General features: G+C 38.5%; 1 protein-coding gene across 3 annotated transcripts in view; it reads right to left on the minus strand.

The window, feature by feature from the left end:
• SPATA17 (spermatogenesis associated 17) overlaps positions 1 to 18,175 on the minus strand; it is a 239,331-nt gene that overhangs the window by 170,862 nt on the left and 50,294 nt on the right. For all 3 annotated transcript variants that reach the window (XM_045165757.1, XM_045165758.1, XM_006076186.4), the window contains one exon: positions 1,580 to 1,683. In XM_045165757.1, the coding sequence (XP_045021692.1) occupies positions 1,580 to 1,683 (104 nt within the window). The remainder of the gene's footprint in view (positions 1 to 1,579; positions 1,684 to 18,175) is intronic.

Here is an 18,175-nt window from a genome sequence, read left to right on the forward strand (position 1 = left end):
AACCACCTTTCACATGTCTCTTTGAGGATCTCCTCCCATTCAGGGATAGGACTTGTGTGAAGCAAACAAGACTTGCTTCAAAAATACAAAATTTAAGGATACACTTACAGGGTTGAGAAAGTGCAAGGTTGGCATCTCATGACCTTGACAGTAAATGCCTCCTTAATCCTGGTGCCTTAAGAACCTCCCCTTGCCTCATTCAGGCCCAGTCCTGCTCAAATTCTCCCTCTTGCATTTTCCACTAGCTCTTTCCTCCTGACAAGCTCAAGTATGCCATTTACAGATAGCCAGCTCATCTCTAGAATCTGGACTTCTTAGATAGAAATTAAGGGCCTTCTCTGGTGGCTCAGGCAGTCAAGAATCCACCTGCAACGCAATCAATCCAATTCCAGCATCGGAATTCCTAGATCCAATTCCTGCATCGGAAAGATCCCTGGAGAAAGGAATGGCTACCCACTCCAGTATTCTTGCCTGGAGAATTCCATAGACAGAGGAGCCTGGCAGGCTACAGTCGATGGGGTCGCAAAGAGTTGGACATGACTGAACGACTAACACACACAGGAAGAAATTAAATATCACTCCCTGTGGCCCACATGTTTCTGAGTCTTTCAATTTCTCTCATTAACTAAACCCTATTCCAACCTCCCCAAATCTTTATTGCTGCTTCCAAAGAAATCAGTTTTACAAATTCCCCATACTTAATCTCCAAAGACCAGACCCTTTTATACCCATATATATGGAAGAAAGTTAAAATTTGGGAAGATAGTTGCCAGATTTTTTTTATGATATATATGATTGTAAGGTATCAGACAACACCTTCGTCTTAACAACTTAATATTGACTGTTTTCTCTAGTTTAAAAATATTAAGAGTAAAATGAGATAATGTATGTGAAAACTGAAAGTAAAACTATTACATAAATGTCAACTGATTCATCACTATTTCCTTTTTACCTAAATCTACTATAAACGTATGTCACTTCTAAGTTGCTAGAATGGGGCCGTATAAGAAGAAAAGACTGGCTATTTTTGAAGAAATGTGAAAACTTACTACTTTGGTAAAGATGATTGAACAGTGTTACAATAACTTAAAATCTACAGAAGAATCGTCCTAAGGCCTAAATTCAGGTGTTTTCTATGTGCTTAAAGAAATGAAAACTGACAGTAAAGCAGTCCATTTTAATGTGTTCCGTAATATTTTCTTCTTTGAGAGGCAAGTTCTTGACACTGAGCATGTTTTGAGGATTGCCATACATAAGGCTTCATCTATGTAATTATTTATGGATAAATCCATTTCAAAATGAGGTCATTTTACTGAAACTAAGCTATTTGCATAGTACAAGACAGGCCTGCTATACACATAGACATGTAATTTACAGTCAAAAGTACAAGATATTTAAAAACACAACAGCCATAAATGGATAAGATAAAAAGAAAAAAAAATATCTATCTTATCAATAAATTTGTGCCTAAAATATCACTTAGCTTTAAAGAAACTATTCCTAAGTCTGATAATGATCCACACCCACAGAGTAACCTTTCTAAAACTGTCACTAATGGACTGGTGATCATAGTACTCACCTAATCGCATCATTCGTCTCAGAAACAGCTTTCAGGTACTCCTTCAAATAATAATAATTAAAGCAGTATTTCCGGATCTTATACCCCCGCCATCGCCTCTGAATCTATTGACGTAAATAAAAAGATAGAATATGCCAGTGAACATTTTTAGAAAAAAAAAATTAATAGTTCTTCAAAATCAGTTTAATGGTGGATGATGATTAAATCTTATCAAATAAATTCTTAGGCTTTTCTGCTATTGTAAAGAATCCGCCTGCAATCTGGGAGACCCCGATTCAGATCCTGGGTTGGGAAGATCCCCTGGAGAAGAGACAGGCTCCCCACTCCAGTATTCTTGGGCTTCTCTGGTGGCTCAGACTGTAAAAGAATCTGCCTGCAGTGTGGGGAGACCTGGGTTAAATCCCTGGGTTGAGAAGATACCATGGAGAATGCATGACAACCCACTCCAGTATTCTTGGGCTTCCCTGGCAACTCAGATTGTAAAGAATCCACCTGCAGTGTGGGGAGACCTGGGTTCAATCCCTGGGTTGAGAAGATACCCTGGAGAAGCGCAGGACAACCCCCTCCAGTATTCTTGCCTGGAGAATCCCCATAGACAGAGGAGCCTGGCGAGCTGAGTCCATGGAGTCACAAAGAGTCGGCCATGACTGAGAAGCACGCACACAAATGTAACAGTTTGTTGCGTAGCTGCTAGTTGTGTTTCTTTTTCTACCCCATGGACTGTAGCCCATCAGGCTCCTCTGTCCATGGGATTTCCAGGCAAGAATAATGGAATGGGTTGCCATTTTCTTTTCCAATAACAGTATATATAGTTGCAAATATAGGTTTACTCATAGATTTATAATAAAATATTATAAAGACAAAAACATACTCTAGGTTACTATAATTTATTTTATAACATTTATAATGGTTTTAAAAATACTGTGTGAAATTAACTATTGAAAGATCAAAAATTTGCTTTACTGATTCCTACCACTTTCACTTCCTGACCAGATGGATTTTTTATTTTTTTAATAACCAACTGGCTGAAAGATTGTATTTTGTCTCATTGAAATCAATGTTTTTAATGGACTTTTAAAATACAGTTGTATCAAAATCTTTAAAGAAAATGTATTCTTGTACCTTCATCATCACATTTTAATTCTTCTTTAACTAAATCACTGCAGATGGTGAATGCAGCCATGACATTAAAAGACACTTGTTCCTTGGAAGAAAAGCTATGACCAACCTAGACAGCATATTAAAAAGCAGAGACATTACTTTTCCAACAAAGACCCATCTAGTCAAAGTTATGGTTTTTCCAGTAGTCATGTATGGATGTGAGCGTTGGACTGTAAAGAAACCTGAGCGGAGAGCTGCGGTGTTGGAGAAGACTCTTGAGAGTCCCTTGGACTGCATGGAGATCCAACCAGATCATCCTAAAGGAAATCAGTCCTGAATATTCATTGGAAGGACTGATGCTGAAGCTGAAACTCCAATCCTTTGGCTACCTGATGCAAAGAACTGACTCCTTGGAAAAGACCCGGATGCTGGGGATGATTGACGGCAGGAGAAGGGGACGACAGAGGTTGAGATGGTTGGATGGCATCACGAAATCAATGGACATGAGTTTGTGTAAACTCTGGGAGTTGGCAATGGACAGGGAGGTCTGGTGTGCTGCAGTCCATGGGGTCGCAAAGAGTCGGACATGACTGAGCGACTGAACTGAACAATGACAATATTTAACATTTATTGAGTTATTATTATATGGGGGGCACTATTCTAAGGATTTTGCTTGTATTTATGCATTTAATCTTTAGACCATTCCTTTGAGATAAATAGAGAAGGAAATGGCAACCCACTCCAGTATTCTTGCCTGGAGAATCCCATGGGCAGAGGAGCCTGGCAGGCTACAGTTCATGAGGTTGAAAAGAGTCAGACATGACTGAGCGACTGAACAACAACAACAATGACACAAATACTCTCTTCACCTTATTTATAGATGAGAAAATGCCAAAAGGAAAATATTCAGTTTTCCCCATAATTATACAGCTATTATAATTGTATAGTTTTCGCATAATTATACAGCTATTAGTGATGGATTTAAGAATCAAATTAGAACTTCAGGGGGCCTGTTCTCTAAACCATTGCAACACACAACTGTGAACAAGGGGAACTGTAATTTTCAATGAACAAATATTTGTTTAAAGTATCTAGTTTTTTAGATAAGAGGAATGTTGGTGTCTAAAAGAACATACTTATTAAATGGGCTACATGCATGCCTTCAAAGCCCCAATAATCATAAGAAAAATCAATCACTTTAAGCTTTATCTTTGTTAATATAATCGCTATTAGAAAAACTCAAAACAAAACTTTTAATATGTAGATCCTAATTTTGTGGAAAACCGAAAGTCTATAGTACAAAATACCTCAACTTCTTTAAAGGAGTAGAAGAAGAAGAAATAGAAAAAATTAGAAAAAAATGTTGACTTAGCCTTACATAAAGACTAACTTCATTCTTTAAAATTTTCAAGTAGTTTGCATATTTATAAATTATTCACACACTCCAATACTTTGGCCACCTGATACAAAGAACCAACTAATTGGAAAAGACCCTGTTGCTGGGAAAGATTGAGGGCAGGAGGAGAAGGGGGTGAGAGAGGATGAGATGGTTGGATGGCATCACCAACTCCATGGACATGAGTTTGAGCAAACTCTGGAAGATAATGAAGGACAGGGAAGCCTGGCATGCTGCACTCCATGAGGTCACAGAGTTGGACACGACTTAGTGACTGAATAACACACATGATGAACAATTTTCTTTGGATATGAAGTCCTTCCAATGTTTTGCACAGTTAGCTGGGCTAGGAACACACATCTTCTTTAAACATCTTTTTTTTTTTTTTTGTCCATAGGAAAAAGTGACTAATAAGAGACTGAACTTTGGTCCACTGAGTTTTATCTGAAAAGCCTAAGGGTTTTAAGCTAAATATGTTGAGTTTAAAATCTTTATAACTTGATTCAATGCCATTCTCCCAAATAAATGTCTTACTTGAATTGTGATCCCCTAATTTTCTCTGTTTTAAAATATGGTCAATTAAAAGGTATTTTACAATCTGAAATATTAAATGTGAAGACTTTGAAGAAATGTTTAGTCAACCGCCTAGTATAAGAATGACTAAAATAATTGAAGAGATGCTAAACCACTTATTGTTCATATTGTAAGAACAATTAAATAGAGAAATTAGTTCTGGAAAGTAAAACTAAGTAGAGTAACAAGCTAGCGTAACAATGCGAGCATAACAGTGCCTTTCTAAATATTTTTCAAATGATCTTATTTTAGAGCTTTATTCTCTAAATTAAGAAAAATTAATTTTTCTAGAGTTCTATTTTACCATCTGAGCCACCAGGGAAGCCCAATTTATAAACTATCTTCCTCTAATTTGACAAACATCATATTATGGCTGGCAAAGAAATGGGAGGGATTGATACAAAAAGCATTTTCCTAATGAAAAAGAATAATCTATTGGAATACATATACATATATAAATCATACATGCAAATAATGACTATTTTCCTGGCTTATTTAACTTAATCATTACAGTATCATTCTGAGGTGGAGATTATCATTAGCTTTCTTTGATAGAAGAGGAAATTGATGCTTAGAGAGCTTAAATAAATGCCTGAGGTTATACATTAATAGCTAGTTGGATGGCTTCACATGAATCTCAGCTTACTTTTATTGCATATACAGTAATAATTATATTAAACACAGGAATACTTACAAACAAAAGCGCTGATAAACTATCCATCATCAGCAATAGAAATGACTCAGGAAGCATAGAAAAATATTAGGATATCAAACAGTGTTAAGGGGTGGACTACCTACTACATAGAAACACCATTAAATTCTAAGTAAGATTAGATGTGTCAGAAAACATAAAAGATGCATGCTGAAGTCCTGAGAAGGAAAGATGGTGGTTTATGTTTAGGTCATGGCAGAGTAGTGGGGAGAAGCTGGAAGGGCTTCACTTGGAGAGAAGCTGAAAGGGCAGAGTCTGCAGCTGGCTGAAAAATCTGTGCCAATAGCCAGAGAACTAAAAGAAGCCCATGGGATGGACTCCTTCCCACTCCACAGGGAGCAACCTCCAGAAACAGCACCAACCACATCCACAGAGTCCACAAATGCACTCTCAGAGAGTCTCGTAATGCCCTAAGTCCCTAGACATCCACCCAAAATCACGCTACAATTCCTTTCCAAATATTATGCTAACTGCCTTAATTTTCATGGTATCCTTGTGAATAGGGCACTATCTCCATGTTAAAAATAAAGAAACTGAGGTTAAGTAACTTGATCAAGGTCACAGCATAACCAGTAAAACAGTAAATGGCAGAACTGGGTACAAACATGCTCTGTCTTATTCCAGAGACCAGGCTCTTTCCACTAAAACATCTGATGAATGCACTGTATAAAGAGAAAGAGTGTGTGCATGTTCTTTCATTTAAAATGCATCGTTATTTTTTTTTTTTTTACATTAGAGGGATTACAGTTTAACCAATATTTATTTAATGGACATGAGTTTGAGCAAACTCCAGGAGATGGTAAAGAACAGTGAAGCCTGGCATGCTGCAGTTCATGGGGTCAAAAAGAGTCAGACACAACTTTACTGACTGAACAACAATTGATGTAAGATATAATATATGCTGGCGTTCCACTATACTTCTTGCTATAGGAACAAATATCATCTTAAATTTTGCCTAAATTTCCTGTTGATATCCCAGTACTAGTGAATAGACTTTTACTTTTTTAAAAAACAAAATATTTTCAAGAGGCAAGATGATTTTGGATAACGTTCTTCTTAATTTCAAGGTGAGTGGGTTACAGTTTCCCAAAAAAGGGCTAGTGTTCATGTCCTTCAAAGTAATTAGCAACTTTCAGAAGTGATAGGTATAAAACAATTATTGTCATTGATCAGCTCTAAATAGATAATTTTAAACAAAGTCACTGCATGCTCAGCAGATTACAGCTTGTTAACGGGCAAGTTCTAAATGACCTCTTAAGCTAGTCAAATCAATGATGCATATTCCTCATTAAGTAACATCAAAATGTAAGTGGTCTTATAAATAATGTTTATTTTAAGCACTAAAATAAATGGCAAAACCTTGATATATCAAAAGCCATCTGTTCATAGAAAATATTTTCCCTCCATTGGGTTTATTATTATTCCTCAAAATTCACAGTAATCTTAATGTTGTCAAAAGAGAGAAAAAACATTTTCACACCTAAAATTAAAATCAAAATATGAAAGACAATATATCACTGATGATAACGTGCCTAGGACTAAAGCTCTAGTTGTACATGAGAGCATATAAACAGGACTCTCATTCATAACATTACTTTTACTTATTTGAATGTTGAACATTCTGCAAAGACTATACAGTGAGCACAGAAAAGTGGGTTTACCGAATTTTCAAAGATAGGGTGTTTAAAACTAGTAATATCAAAGTTTTCATTCTCAATGTCACCATATTATCATGTCAATATATAGAAAAATAGACATGTTTTTAAACTAGAAATATATATATTTTAACCTAGATGTTTTTAGCTATCTGGAGATTTTGGATAATTATTCCATATGCAGTTTCTTCTCTTTAATATTCTGTTTCCTTACTCTACTGGTCTTTGTACTTCTTTTCTCTAAATTTCTTTAATCATTCCACAAAGACATTGATACCAGAAGTAGTAGGAGGGAGAAAGAAATAATTTTTTGCATGGGGAGGGAACATTTAAATCTGCCTACCATCCAGCAAAAGCTAGGATTTATCTAGAGGATCCCTTCCCCTCTTATTTCTTAGGCTGACATTTTGGGATAGCTTCTTCCATGTGAATAACATTGTGTCTTACTTGTTTTGTATTCTTAGAACCCAACATATAATCTAGTAAATAAGAGGAAATCAGGGCTTCCCTGGTTGCTCAATAATAAAAAATCTTCCTGCCAACGCAGGGGTCATAGGTTCCAACCCTAGTCCAGGAAGATATGATATGCTGAAGGACAACTAAGCCCATGTGCCACAACCACTGAGCCAGGGTTCTAGAGTCTGTGAGTCACAGCAAATGAACTCATGTAACTGCAATTACGGAAGCCCATGTGCCTACAGCCCATCCTCCACAACAAGAGAAACCATTGCAATGAGAAACTGGCACCCTGCAACTAGAAGTAGCCTCCCCTCAGCACAACAGAAAAGGCCCGTGTGCACCAACAAAGACCCAGTGTAGCTATAAATAAAATAAATAAGTTATTTTTTTTAAAAGAAAGAATCAGTATTTCTTCCCTGAATTATTTTACTTATTTATCTGTGGTGTTGGAGAAGACTCTTGAGAGTCCCTTGGACGGCAAGGAGATCCAACCAGTCCTTTCTAAAGATCAGTTCTGGGTGTTCTTTGGAAGGACTGATGCTAAAGCTGAAACTCCAGTACTTTGGCCACCTCATGAGAAGAGTTGACTCATTGGAAAAGACTCTGATGCTGGGAGGGATTGGGGGCAGGAGGAGAAGGGGATGACAGAGGACGAGATGGCTGGATGGCATCACCAACTTGATGGACGTGAGTTTGAGTGAACTCCGGGAGTTGGTGATGGACAGGGAGGCCTGGCGTGCTGCGATTCATGGGGTCGCAAAGAGTCGGACATGACTGAGCGACTGAACTGAACTGATTTATCTCTATCTGATTTTGGAGTCATTATTCTAAACATAAATACTTCATAGTAGTATAAATATGAAAACAGGGTTATAAATAGTTTAGTAGATTGAGATGGATCCTTATATATCTGATATATATTTAACCATTTTCTGATTAAAGCCACAGAATATAAACTTTCCTTGTATTTTTCCTACTTTAGATACAAAAAGGAAACAAAAGAAAAAGGTCAATTGATGCTTTGAGTTAGATTTTTGTAAACAAAAATTTTTATTACATAAAAGAACCAATAAATTTATGGTTACTTTGAAAATTGATTATTTTAAGTTATCTTTAAGTCTAGTGGCCCTCTTATTATTATAGTTCTTACTTTCCTTAAACTGAGGATTTCTTTCTGAACTAAAATGTGTTAGGGCACTAATTTCAAGTGAAATCATTTAAAACAACTGCAACAATAAAGATTCAGATGCCCATGAACACCATTAAGAAAGTATATGTGGTTGATTCAGGACAAGGACAAGGTTTCTAGGGTAAAAGAAATTCTATCTTAAAAAATTAATTACATCTGTAGTTCTTTAAAACTAAGTTTTAGATTATTACCATTTTTCATTCCTCACAGATCTTTGAAAACAAGAGGGAAAAGTCTAATGGAACATACTTTTGAAAAGAGATCTCCAAGATACTACACATTAGCACTTCTTACAATCTGCGTGCATATGAGACTATTCTGGTTGTCCAAGGACAGACAGACAAATGAGAACTCAAGATGTATCAGATGACCCCAAGGAGGCTTTTCAAAGGTATTGCAAGGAATCAATAACGCTCAGTTTGCCTTTGCTAACTTCCAAAGTCTGTGCCAGTTATGGCTCCTCATTAAGCTGAGTTTATTGAAGACCAGTATAGTCCCAGAGTTAATGGATAAAGAGAGAGAGCTGCAGTTGAAGAATAGCAGTCCCGATAACTATTTGGTGGGGCTGCTAAAGTTTTAACCAAGTTGGAATCCTCTTTTCCATTAATTTTTCAGAGTCCAAAACAGACATGGTGGAGGTTCAAATACAACCAAATTACAATTTTTGGATCACAAAAATCTATGTGATCTGCATCTTGTAGTCCAAGTAGGAAAGAAAAGACAGATTCGTTTTTAGTTTGCTACATCCTATACGGAAATTCATTTGTATTTAATCTGGGGTTATGATGGATGTCAAATTCTGTGTTAACAATAGCAATATGTGAAGACTACAGCTCAAATATTCATTTATAAGGTGAGGTTTTTCATACTAACCCATCCAATTTGGCCTACAAGGGGAAGCACGTGACACTGAACTGCGATGTCTCAACTTAGTTTTCTACAAATTATCACTAAATTTAGAATTCCCTGAATGGAATGTGCTACCAGTAAAAATGTTCATGAATTATCAGGGCAAGGGGTTCAGTTTACCAGAGTGAAAGTGATAAAATTTCCCTAAGAGCTTGGTCTAGGGTTCATATAATAGCTCTCATCCAGGTTTTTGAAGAAAGGGGAGAAAGACTAGAAGTAAAGGCAAGACTATAAGTGGCTAGATATAACAGGAATGTGGGTACCAAACCTCCTGGGTTCAATTCCTAACACTGTCACTAGCTATGTGACATTGGGCAAGACATATTTCCAATTTCCCAACTTCCAAAGTGGAATTATGATATCCAGAGAGTTGGTCAGAAAGTGAAGAGGAACTAAAGAGCGTCTTGATAAAGCTGAAAGAGAGTGAAAAAGCTGGCTTAAACTCAACTTTTAAAAAAAAAGAAGATGATCCTGGCATCTAGTCCCATTCAGTCAGTTCAGTTCAGTAGCTCAGTCGTGTCTGACTCTTGGAGACCCTATGGACTGCAGCACGCCAGGCCTCCCTGTCCATCACCCAATCCCGGAGTTTATTCAAACTCATGTCCATTGAGCTGGTGATGCCATCCAACCACCTCATCCTCTGTCGTCCCCTTCTCCTCCTGTCTTCAATCATCTCCAGCATCAGGGTCTTTTCAAATGACTCAGCTCTTCACATCAGGTGGCCAAAGTACTGGAGTTTCAGCTTCAGTATCAGTCCTTCCAATGAATATTCAGGACTGATTTCCTTTAGGATGGACTGGTTGGATCTCCTTGCAGTCCAAGGAACTCTCAATAGTCTTTTCCAACACCACAGTTCAAAAGTATCAATTCTTCGGCGTTCAGAATTCTTTATAGTCCAGCTCTCACATCCATACATAACCACTGGAAAAACCATAGCCTTGACTAAATGGACCTTGGTTGGCAAAGTAATGTCACTGCTTTTTAATATGCTGTCTAGGCTGGTCATAACTTTCCTGCCAAGAAGTAAGTGTCCTTTAATGTCATGGCTACAGTCACCATCTACAGTTATTTTGGAGCCCCCCAAAATAAAGTCTGACACTGTTTCCACTGTTTCCCCATCTATTTGCCATGAAGTGATGGGACCAGATGCCATGATCTTAGTTTTCTGAATGTTGAGTTTTAAGCCAACTGTTTCACTCTCCTCTTTCACTTGCATAAAGAGGGTTTTTAGTTTCTCTTCACTTTCTGCCATAAGGGTGGTATCATCTGCATATCTGAGGTGACTGATATTTCTCCCAGAAATCTTGATTCCAGCTTGTGCTTCTTCCAGTCCAGCGTTTCTCATGATGTACTCTGCATAGAAGTTAAATAAGCAGGGTGACAAGATACAGCCTTGATGTACTCCTCTTCCTATTTGGAACCAGTCTGTTGTTTCATGTCCAGTTCTAACTGTTGCTTCCTGACCTGCATACAGATTTCTCAAGAGGCAGATCAGGTGGTCTGGTATTCCCATTTCTTTCAGAATTTTCCACAGTTTCTTGTGATCCACGCAGTCAAAGGCTTTGGCATAGTCAATAAAGCAGAAATAGATGTTTTTCTGGAACTCTCTTGCTTTTTCAATGATCCAGCAGATGTTGGCAATTTGATCTCTGGTTCCTCTGCCTTTTCTAAAACCAGCTTGCACATTTGGAAGTTTACGGTTCATGTATTGTTGAAGCCTGGCTTGGAGAATTTTGAGCATTACTTTACTAGCGTATGAGATGAGTGCATTGTGCAGTAGTTTGAGCATTCTTTGGTATTGCCTTTCTTTGGGATTGGAATGAAAACTGACCTTTTCCAGTCCTGTGGCCACTGCTGAGTTTTCCAAATTTGCTGGCATATTGAATGCAGCACTTTCATGGCATTGTGTTTTAGGATTTGAAATAGCTCAACTGGAATTCTATCACCTCCACTAGCTTTGTTCGTAGTGATGCTTTCTAAGGCCCACTTGACTTCACATTCCAGAATGTCTGGCTCTAGGTGAGTGATCCAACCACTGTGATTATCTGGGTCATGAAAACCTTTTTTGTACAGTTCTGTGTATTCTTGCCACCTCTTCTTAATATCTTCTGCTTCTCTTAGGTCCACACCATTTTTGCCCTTTATTGAGCCCATCTTTGCATGAAATGTCCCTTGGTATCTCTAATTTCCTTGAAGAGATCTCTAGTCTTTCCATTCTATTGTTTCCCTCTATTTCTTTGTACTGATCACTGAGGAAGGCTTTCTTATCCCTCCTTGCTATTCTTTCGAACTCTGCATTCAAATGGGTGTATCTTCCCTTTTCTCCTTTGCTTTTCACTTTTCTTTTCACAGCTATTTGTAAGGCCTCCTCAGACAGCCATTTTGCTTTTTTGCATTTCTTTTTCTTGGGAATGGTCTTGATCCCTGTCTCCTGTACAATGTCACGAACCTCATTCCATAGTTCATCAGGTACTCTGTCTATCAGATCTAGTCCCTTAAATCTATTTCTCACTTCCACTGTACAATCATAAGGGATTTGATTTAGGTCATTCCTGAATGGTGGTTTTCCCTACTTTCTTCAATTTAAGTCTGAATTTGGCAATAAGGAGTTCATGATCTGAGCCACAGTCAGCTCCCAGTCTTGTTTTTGCTGACTGTATAGAGCTTCTCCATCTTTGGCTGCAAAGAATATAATCAATCTGATTTTGGTGTTGACCATCTGGTGATGTCCATGTGTAGAGTCTTCTCTATTGTGTTGTTGGAAGAGGGTGTTTGCTATGACCAGTGTTGGACCATAAAGAAGGCTAAATGCAGAAGAATTGATGCTTTTGGACTGTGGTATTGGAGAAAACTCTTTAGAGTCCTTTGGACTGCAGGAGATCAAACCAATCAGTTCCTTTAGTCAATCCTAAAGGAAATCAATACTGGATATTCATTGGAAGGACTAATGCTGAAGCTGAAGCTCCAATACTTTGGCCATCTGATGTGATGAGGCAACTCATTAGAAAATTAGACCCTGATGCTGGGAAAGACTGAAGGCAGGAGGAGAAGGGGACAACAGAGGATCAGATGGTTGGATGGCATCACTGACTAAATGGACATGAGTTTGAGCAGGATCTGGGAGTTGGTGATGGACAGGGAAGCCTGGTGTGCTGCCATGTCCATGCAAAGAGTTGGACACAACTGAGCAACTGAACAAAAGAAAAGAGAGTTGATCATTTCAGGAAATAGTTAAAAATATTTAAAATACTTAGGTGCCTGGAGAGCAGTAACTGTTAGGCAACTGCCAAGTCTTAATGTTGCACAGTGGTAAAGAATCCGCTAGTCAATGTGAGAGCCACAGGAAACGTGGGTTCAACCCCTGGGTCAGGAAGATCCCCTGAAAGAGGAAATGGCAACCCATTCCACTATTCTCTCCTAGAAAATTCCATGGACATGGAGCCCAGTGGGCTACAATCCATAGGGTCACAAAGAGTCAGACAGAACTAAGTGACTGAGCATGCATGCACATCATTATTATTTACCAATGGTTCTGATTTACTAAGATTTGTGAATATGTGGTATTGCAAGCTCTTTCCTCAGAGACATATAGCTCTCACTGGCAGTTGGTTTGACTAAAGTATACCCAAGTTATCTACCAGCTATATCCATTCATGCTTGGGTAGTAAGTATGAGAATCTGGAACCATTCTATTGTGGAAAGGGGGGATCAAAGACACAGTTGAGGCTGAATGGATGTATCCCTAGAAATGGAAGAATTAGCTATATGTGCCATTCCATACAATAGGCTTCCCTCTAGATGGGTTCAGCTAGTAAACAAAAGCCACAGAGAAGCAAAAAATTCTGGATGTTGCAAATTGTAAATCAAAGTACTGGAGAAAAGGAACAAGTAAAAGACCTTTAGGATGGATGAAACAATTCCACTAAATAGCACTTTTTTTTTTTTTAAGCTACATGTGGGTATTTTTAAGCGGAGTTTCTACACATAAAGTAATACTGCTGTTCATCTTTATATTAGTACTATTATTAGAACACTGATTCTCTGAGTCATCTGTTTGGAGGGTCTGAGGTGACACCCTAATGCTTAAGTCAATGCTCACTAGCATCTGAAATGGAGGGTCAGTTCTATAGTCTATAAAAAAGATACACTATCATACATGTAGATGAACCAGGGAGAGAAAGAAGTTGAGCAAAGGAATCAACTCAGACATTTGCATAAGATACTAAAAGCTGTTCTAAGAGCAAGAACTGAAAAAGAATATGTTGGAGGACAAATGTGAATGAGATCCACAATGGAGTAGACAAGATGCTGGAGGAAAAGCAGAACTCTAATCTGGAGTAAAGTCAAATTAAAGACCAGAAAGGCAATAAAGTGGCGCATGGAGAAACACGAGGAATAGGGCCCTGGGAGCTAAGATAAAAATTTACTGAGCAAGTTATTGCTGTATTAATTGACTGTCACTGGCCAAGCTGCAAATCAGTAGCAGGGGTTTTGTACAGGCACAGTGTGGGTGCTAATAGCAGGTGATATCATAGCAGACCTCCTTCAAGCCTGTAAGTCTTATAACACTTTGGCAAGGTCCCAATGCTCATGAGACCTTCCATTCACATGTGAATTACACTGACCAGATATTACCTTCCTATGTGTAGTTTACCTACACCACCCAGCCTAATTAAGCACTCAAGACAGCCTTAAAGATCTCCCAGTAAGGGCTTAAATAATTTCCAACAAGGCCACCAAGGGACTTAGACATGATTTTTTGTCTTTTTTAAAGAGTACTTGAAGCAAACAGTTTTTGTTTTTGTTTTTACTCCTTGTTTAAAAAAACATGAGCCAATATTCATTGATTTATTCAGGCCATTTATTTAAACATCTAGTATAAGCCAGGAATTGTAGATTCAAAGACTAAGAAGATAGGATCCAGGCCCCAAGGGACGTACAGTGTGTGGGGAGTGGATACAGACCTGTAAATTAGTAAGGATAATAAACTGTTACAGGTTCTATAACAGAAGTATGTTGATGGTAAAACAGGGACATAAAAAAAGAGAGTGATCAATTCTACATGGGTAGGGGGATCATAAAGTCTTTAGAGAAAAGGTGACCCTTTAAAAAATAAATGCAGCAAATTAAGATATGAATTACTATGTCATTAAACAATCACATATATATATAGATAATTTATTCTTCATTATATAAAAGTGACATCTGTTTAGGAATGGATAAGCCACAAATGAACATTTTGAATTCCTTCTCTTTTCAGAAATGCTCCACTGGCCTCTCACAATTGAAGATAATTTGTAATGCTTGGAGTCAATAGTCAAATACATAATTTGCAATTGGCTCAGTATATGAAGCAGAGTAAGACAAAAGTTTTTTTTTTAATTTTCTACTATATGATTTAGGCGCATATATAAAAATATATCTGTATGAATATTGGCCGTATATATTTTCTGTAGTTATCAGTTACTCTTAGAAATTCTTCCTCCTGTACACTTACTGTCACCCATATTTAAATTATTTAAAGGGTAACTCTTTTGAGCAAAATTATTTGGTAGCTTATAAACTGAAAAGGCATAGTTGTAGAGATTAGAAGTAAAACTTCAGCTGCTGGTATCCAGTTAGGGTTGTAAGCTTCAGATGCGTACAACATAGAAGGTATGTGGACCATGCATTGGTCTCTTTAGTCTCTCACTCCCGCAGAGAGCAAAATTTTCAGAGCACCATCTTGCAAAGAAATCCACTTACAAATAGATGTGCCCATGTCCACTTACAAATAGGTTCAGTTCTGGCCATGTGATCATCCCATGCTAAAAATTAATCTTTGTTAGGCAGTCACACCAGCCTCTATGCAAGTGAGCCTTAGTCCTGATTCCTCATTACCAAGTTACCAAATTAACTCATCCAAATCTCGGAAGGAAGTCTTTGAACATCTTTGCAGAGAAGTGTTTCTATTTCAAATTTCCCACAGTAGTATTTACACACTCCACAGAGCCTCGCAAGAATTCCACAGTGTCTTCAGTGGATCATTTCAACCTCTAGGTAATGCTCAAGTCTTCCTTCCTTTCACTTAATGGCCACTGCATTCCCACCTTTACTCTTGTCTCCTGGAATGTGTCAAATAAAAAAAAAAAAAATCTGGACATAGCCAGGAGAGACTTGATTTGAAAGAATTACTGCAAGAAACTGGGGGTGAATGACTCCTGCAGGAGATGGAGGTGGACTATTGAGACACAGAAAATCTCTGGCCGTAACAATTGCAAGCATGGTGGAAATTAGGCAAAAAGAGTTTTTCTTTTATAAGAAGGTGTGAACATGGCTGGGAAGAACCTGATATGGGCAAGTGGGAATGAAAGGGCAGCATAATCAGATAGCAGATCAGAGAATGCTTTACCCCAAAGCCCATTCTCACAAGGAGGAACTAAGGAGACTCCATGTGCTGACTGAAGTCAAGGGCCCTGGGAGAAGGAGAGAAGCTTACCCACAACTTGCTTAATGAACGTGTTTTTTTCCAGTTGATCAGCGGGGACAAACAGTTCAGCTAATCAGTTGTGAGGTGAAGGAGGAATTTGGGGGACTGTGTCTGGCTTTGCTATGGGTGAACAAGGGGGCATCTGTGCCTCTTATCTAAGTCATGTGGGGAAGGATATTTTTTGTTTGTTTGTTTGTTTGTTTGTTTTGCAGTAAGCTGCTTCTGAAATGCAAGAGTTGGGGGGCAGGGAGGGGGGCGGTTAGGTGCATACAAGTTTGCTGTTTTCTAAGATCACAGGACCAAGGCAGAGTTCAACATCTTCCACTGATATTAATCAAAGAAAAGGTGAGACTGGGCAATGCTATTAGGTGTAATCGAGCAGCATCCTATGGGGCCTTCATGGAAAAGAACCCCACCCCATGTCCTTCAACTGCCTCTTATTTGTAGAAAAACTCTAGCTACCAAGGCCTTCCCTGAATTTCCAAAGAGTACATTTAATCAGAAAAGTAAGAAAATGCAGAAAGAAAGGAAAATGGTCAATCAAGAAAAATATTAATAATAATTGTTTAGCCATTAAACAAAGTCAAAGAACTTTAGCTCCTCCTCAAGGATTATAGCTAATATTCTGAGCCATGCCCTTTGACATGGCTGTTTTGCAGATACTGAAACCCCCAACCAGGTGGAAAAAGTGAACTGTATACTGCCCACAAGCATGGAGACCCCAGACCCCCAGACCCCCAGACCCCCAGACCCGCTGGACCTGGAAGGTTTTCTTTACTCCCAATTACCTCACCAGTAACCAGAAGAATGTCCAGGCAGAAGAATGTCCATGAGCTGACCACCCACCCCATAACTCCTCACCCTCACACTGTCCTAAAAAACCTTTCCCTGAAAGCCTTCAGGAAGTTTGGGCCTTTTAAGCACTAGCTGCCTGGACTCCTTGCTTGGTTCCTGCAGTAAACACTGCACCTTCCTTCACCGCAACCTGGTGTCCATAGATTAGCTTCACTATCTGGGGGCAAGTGGACCCAAATTTGGTTTGGTAACATTAGGAAATACAGATTTTAGTATGATGTTAGAATAACAAAAACACTGCCTTCTGAGTGGCTTGGATTGATGTGGATTTCTTAGACATGCCTGTTGTTATTATTGTTTTTTAGTTGCTCAGTTGTGTCCTACTCTTTTGTGACCTCATGGACTGTAGCCTGCCAGACTCCTCTGTCCATGGGATTTCCCAGGCAAGAATACTGGAGTGGATTGCCACTTCCTTCTCCAGGGGATCTTCCTGACCCAGGGATTGAACCTGCATCTCCTGCATTTCTGGCAGATTCTTTACTACTGAGCCACCTGGGAGGCCCTAGACATGCCTAGTCAAGGTAAAAGGAATCTTAACGATTCCAGCCAGATCTGAATTCAATACAAAATTTGGGGCTAAATAAGAAACATGAGAATGTGTTTTTCTAGCCCTGACTCCTGTGCCTCTGTCTCCCCTGATGACCTCTGGGAACCTCTGAGCCTCCCATCATCATTTGCTTTAGATTCTCTGTTATCTATTGCTTTTTACTTTTCAGACATACCTAACAAAGGTGCACAAAAAAGAAAAAAAAAAAAAAAACTAACATTATTTTAAGCTCAGAAGTTAAGCCTTTAGCAGAACTGTACAGAGAATTAGACTCTCCTAAATTCCCAGACTCAAGCATTCTTGCTAAAAGAGGAAAAATTATTTTCTTATATTACTGTATTTCTAAGAGAGGTAAATATAGCCCAGTGCACCTGGAGTTTCTCTTCTGGCTCAGGAGAAGCAACAACAACAACAAAAATCTACTTTTTCCTCTTCCTTTTTTCCCCCCTTAAACTAGGAAAACACAGAGAGGTAGACAGATACTGGAGATCGCCCCTGGGCTGGGCTCCCATACAGTCACACCTGCATTAGAAAGCCCTTTCCCAAAGCAGTATACGTCATCAAAATAATGCAAATTTAACTGCCTTAGTTCAACACAGGACTTTCAGAGAGTATTTGCCTATCTTGCTTCACCCAAAATAAAATCCATTATCAGTAGAAACAAGAATTAATAGATCAATGAAAGAGAATATGAGAAGGTAAAATTAAAATTAAAACATGGGTTTTAAGGA

The sequence above is a fragment of the Bubalus bubalis genome, chromosome 5 (genome assembly GCF_019923935.1).
Source record: "Bubalus bubalis isolate 160015118507 breed Murrah chromosome 5, NDDB_SH_1, whole genome shotgun sequence".
In the NCBI taxonomy this organism is placed as follows: Eukaryota; Metazoa; Chordata; class Mammalia; order Artiodactyla; family Bovidae; genus Bubalus; species Bubalus bubalis.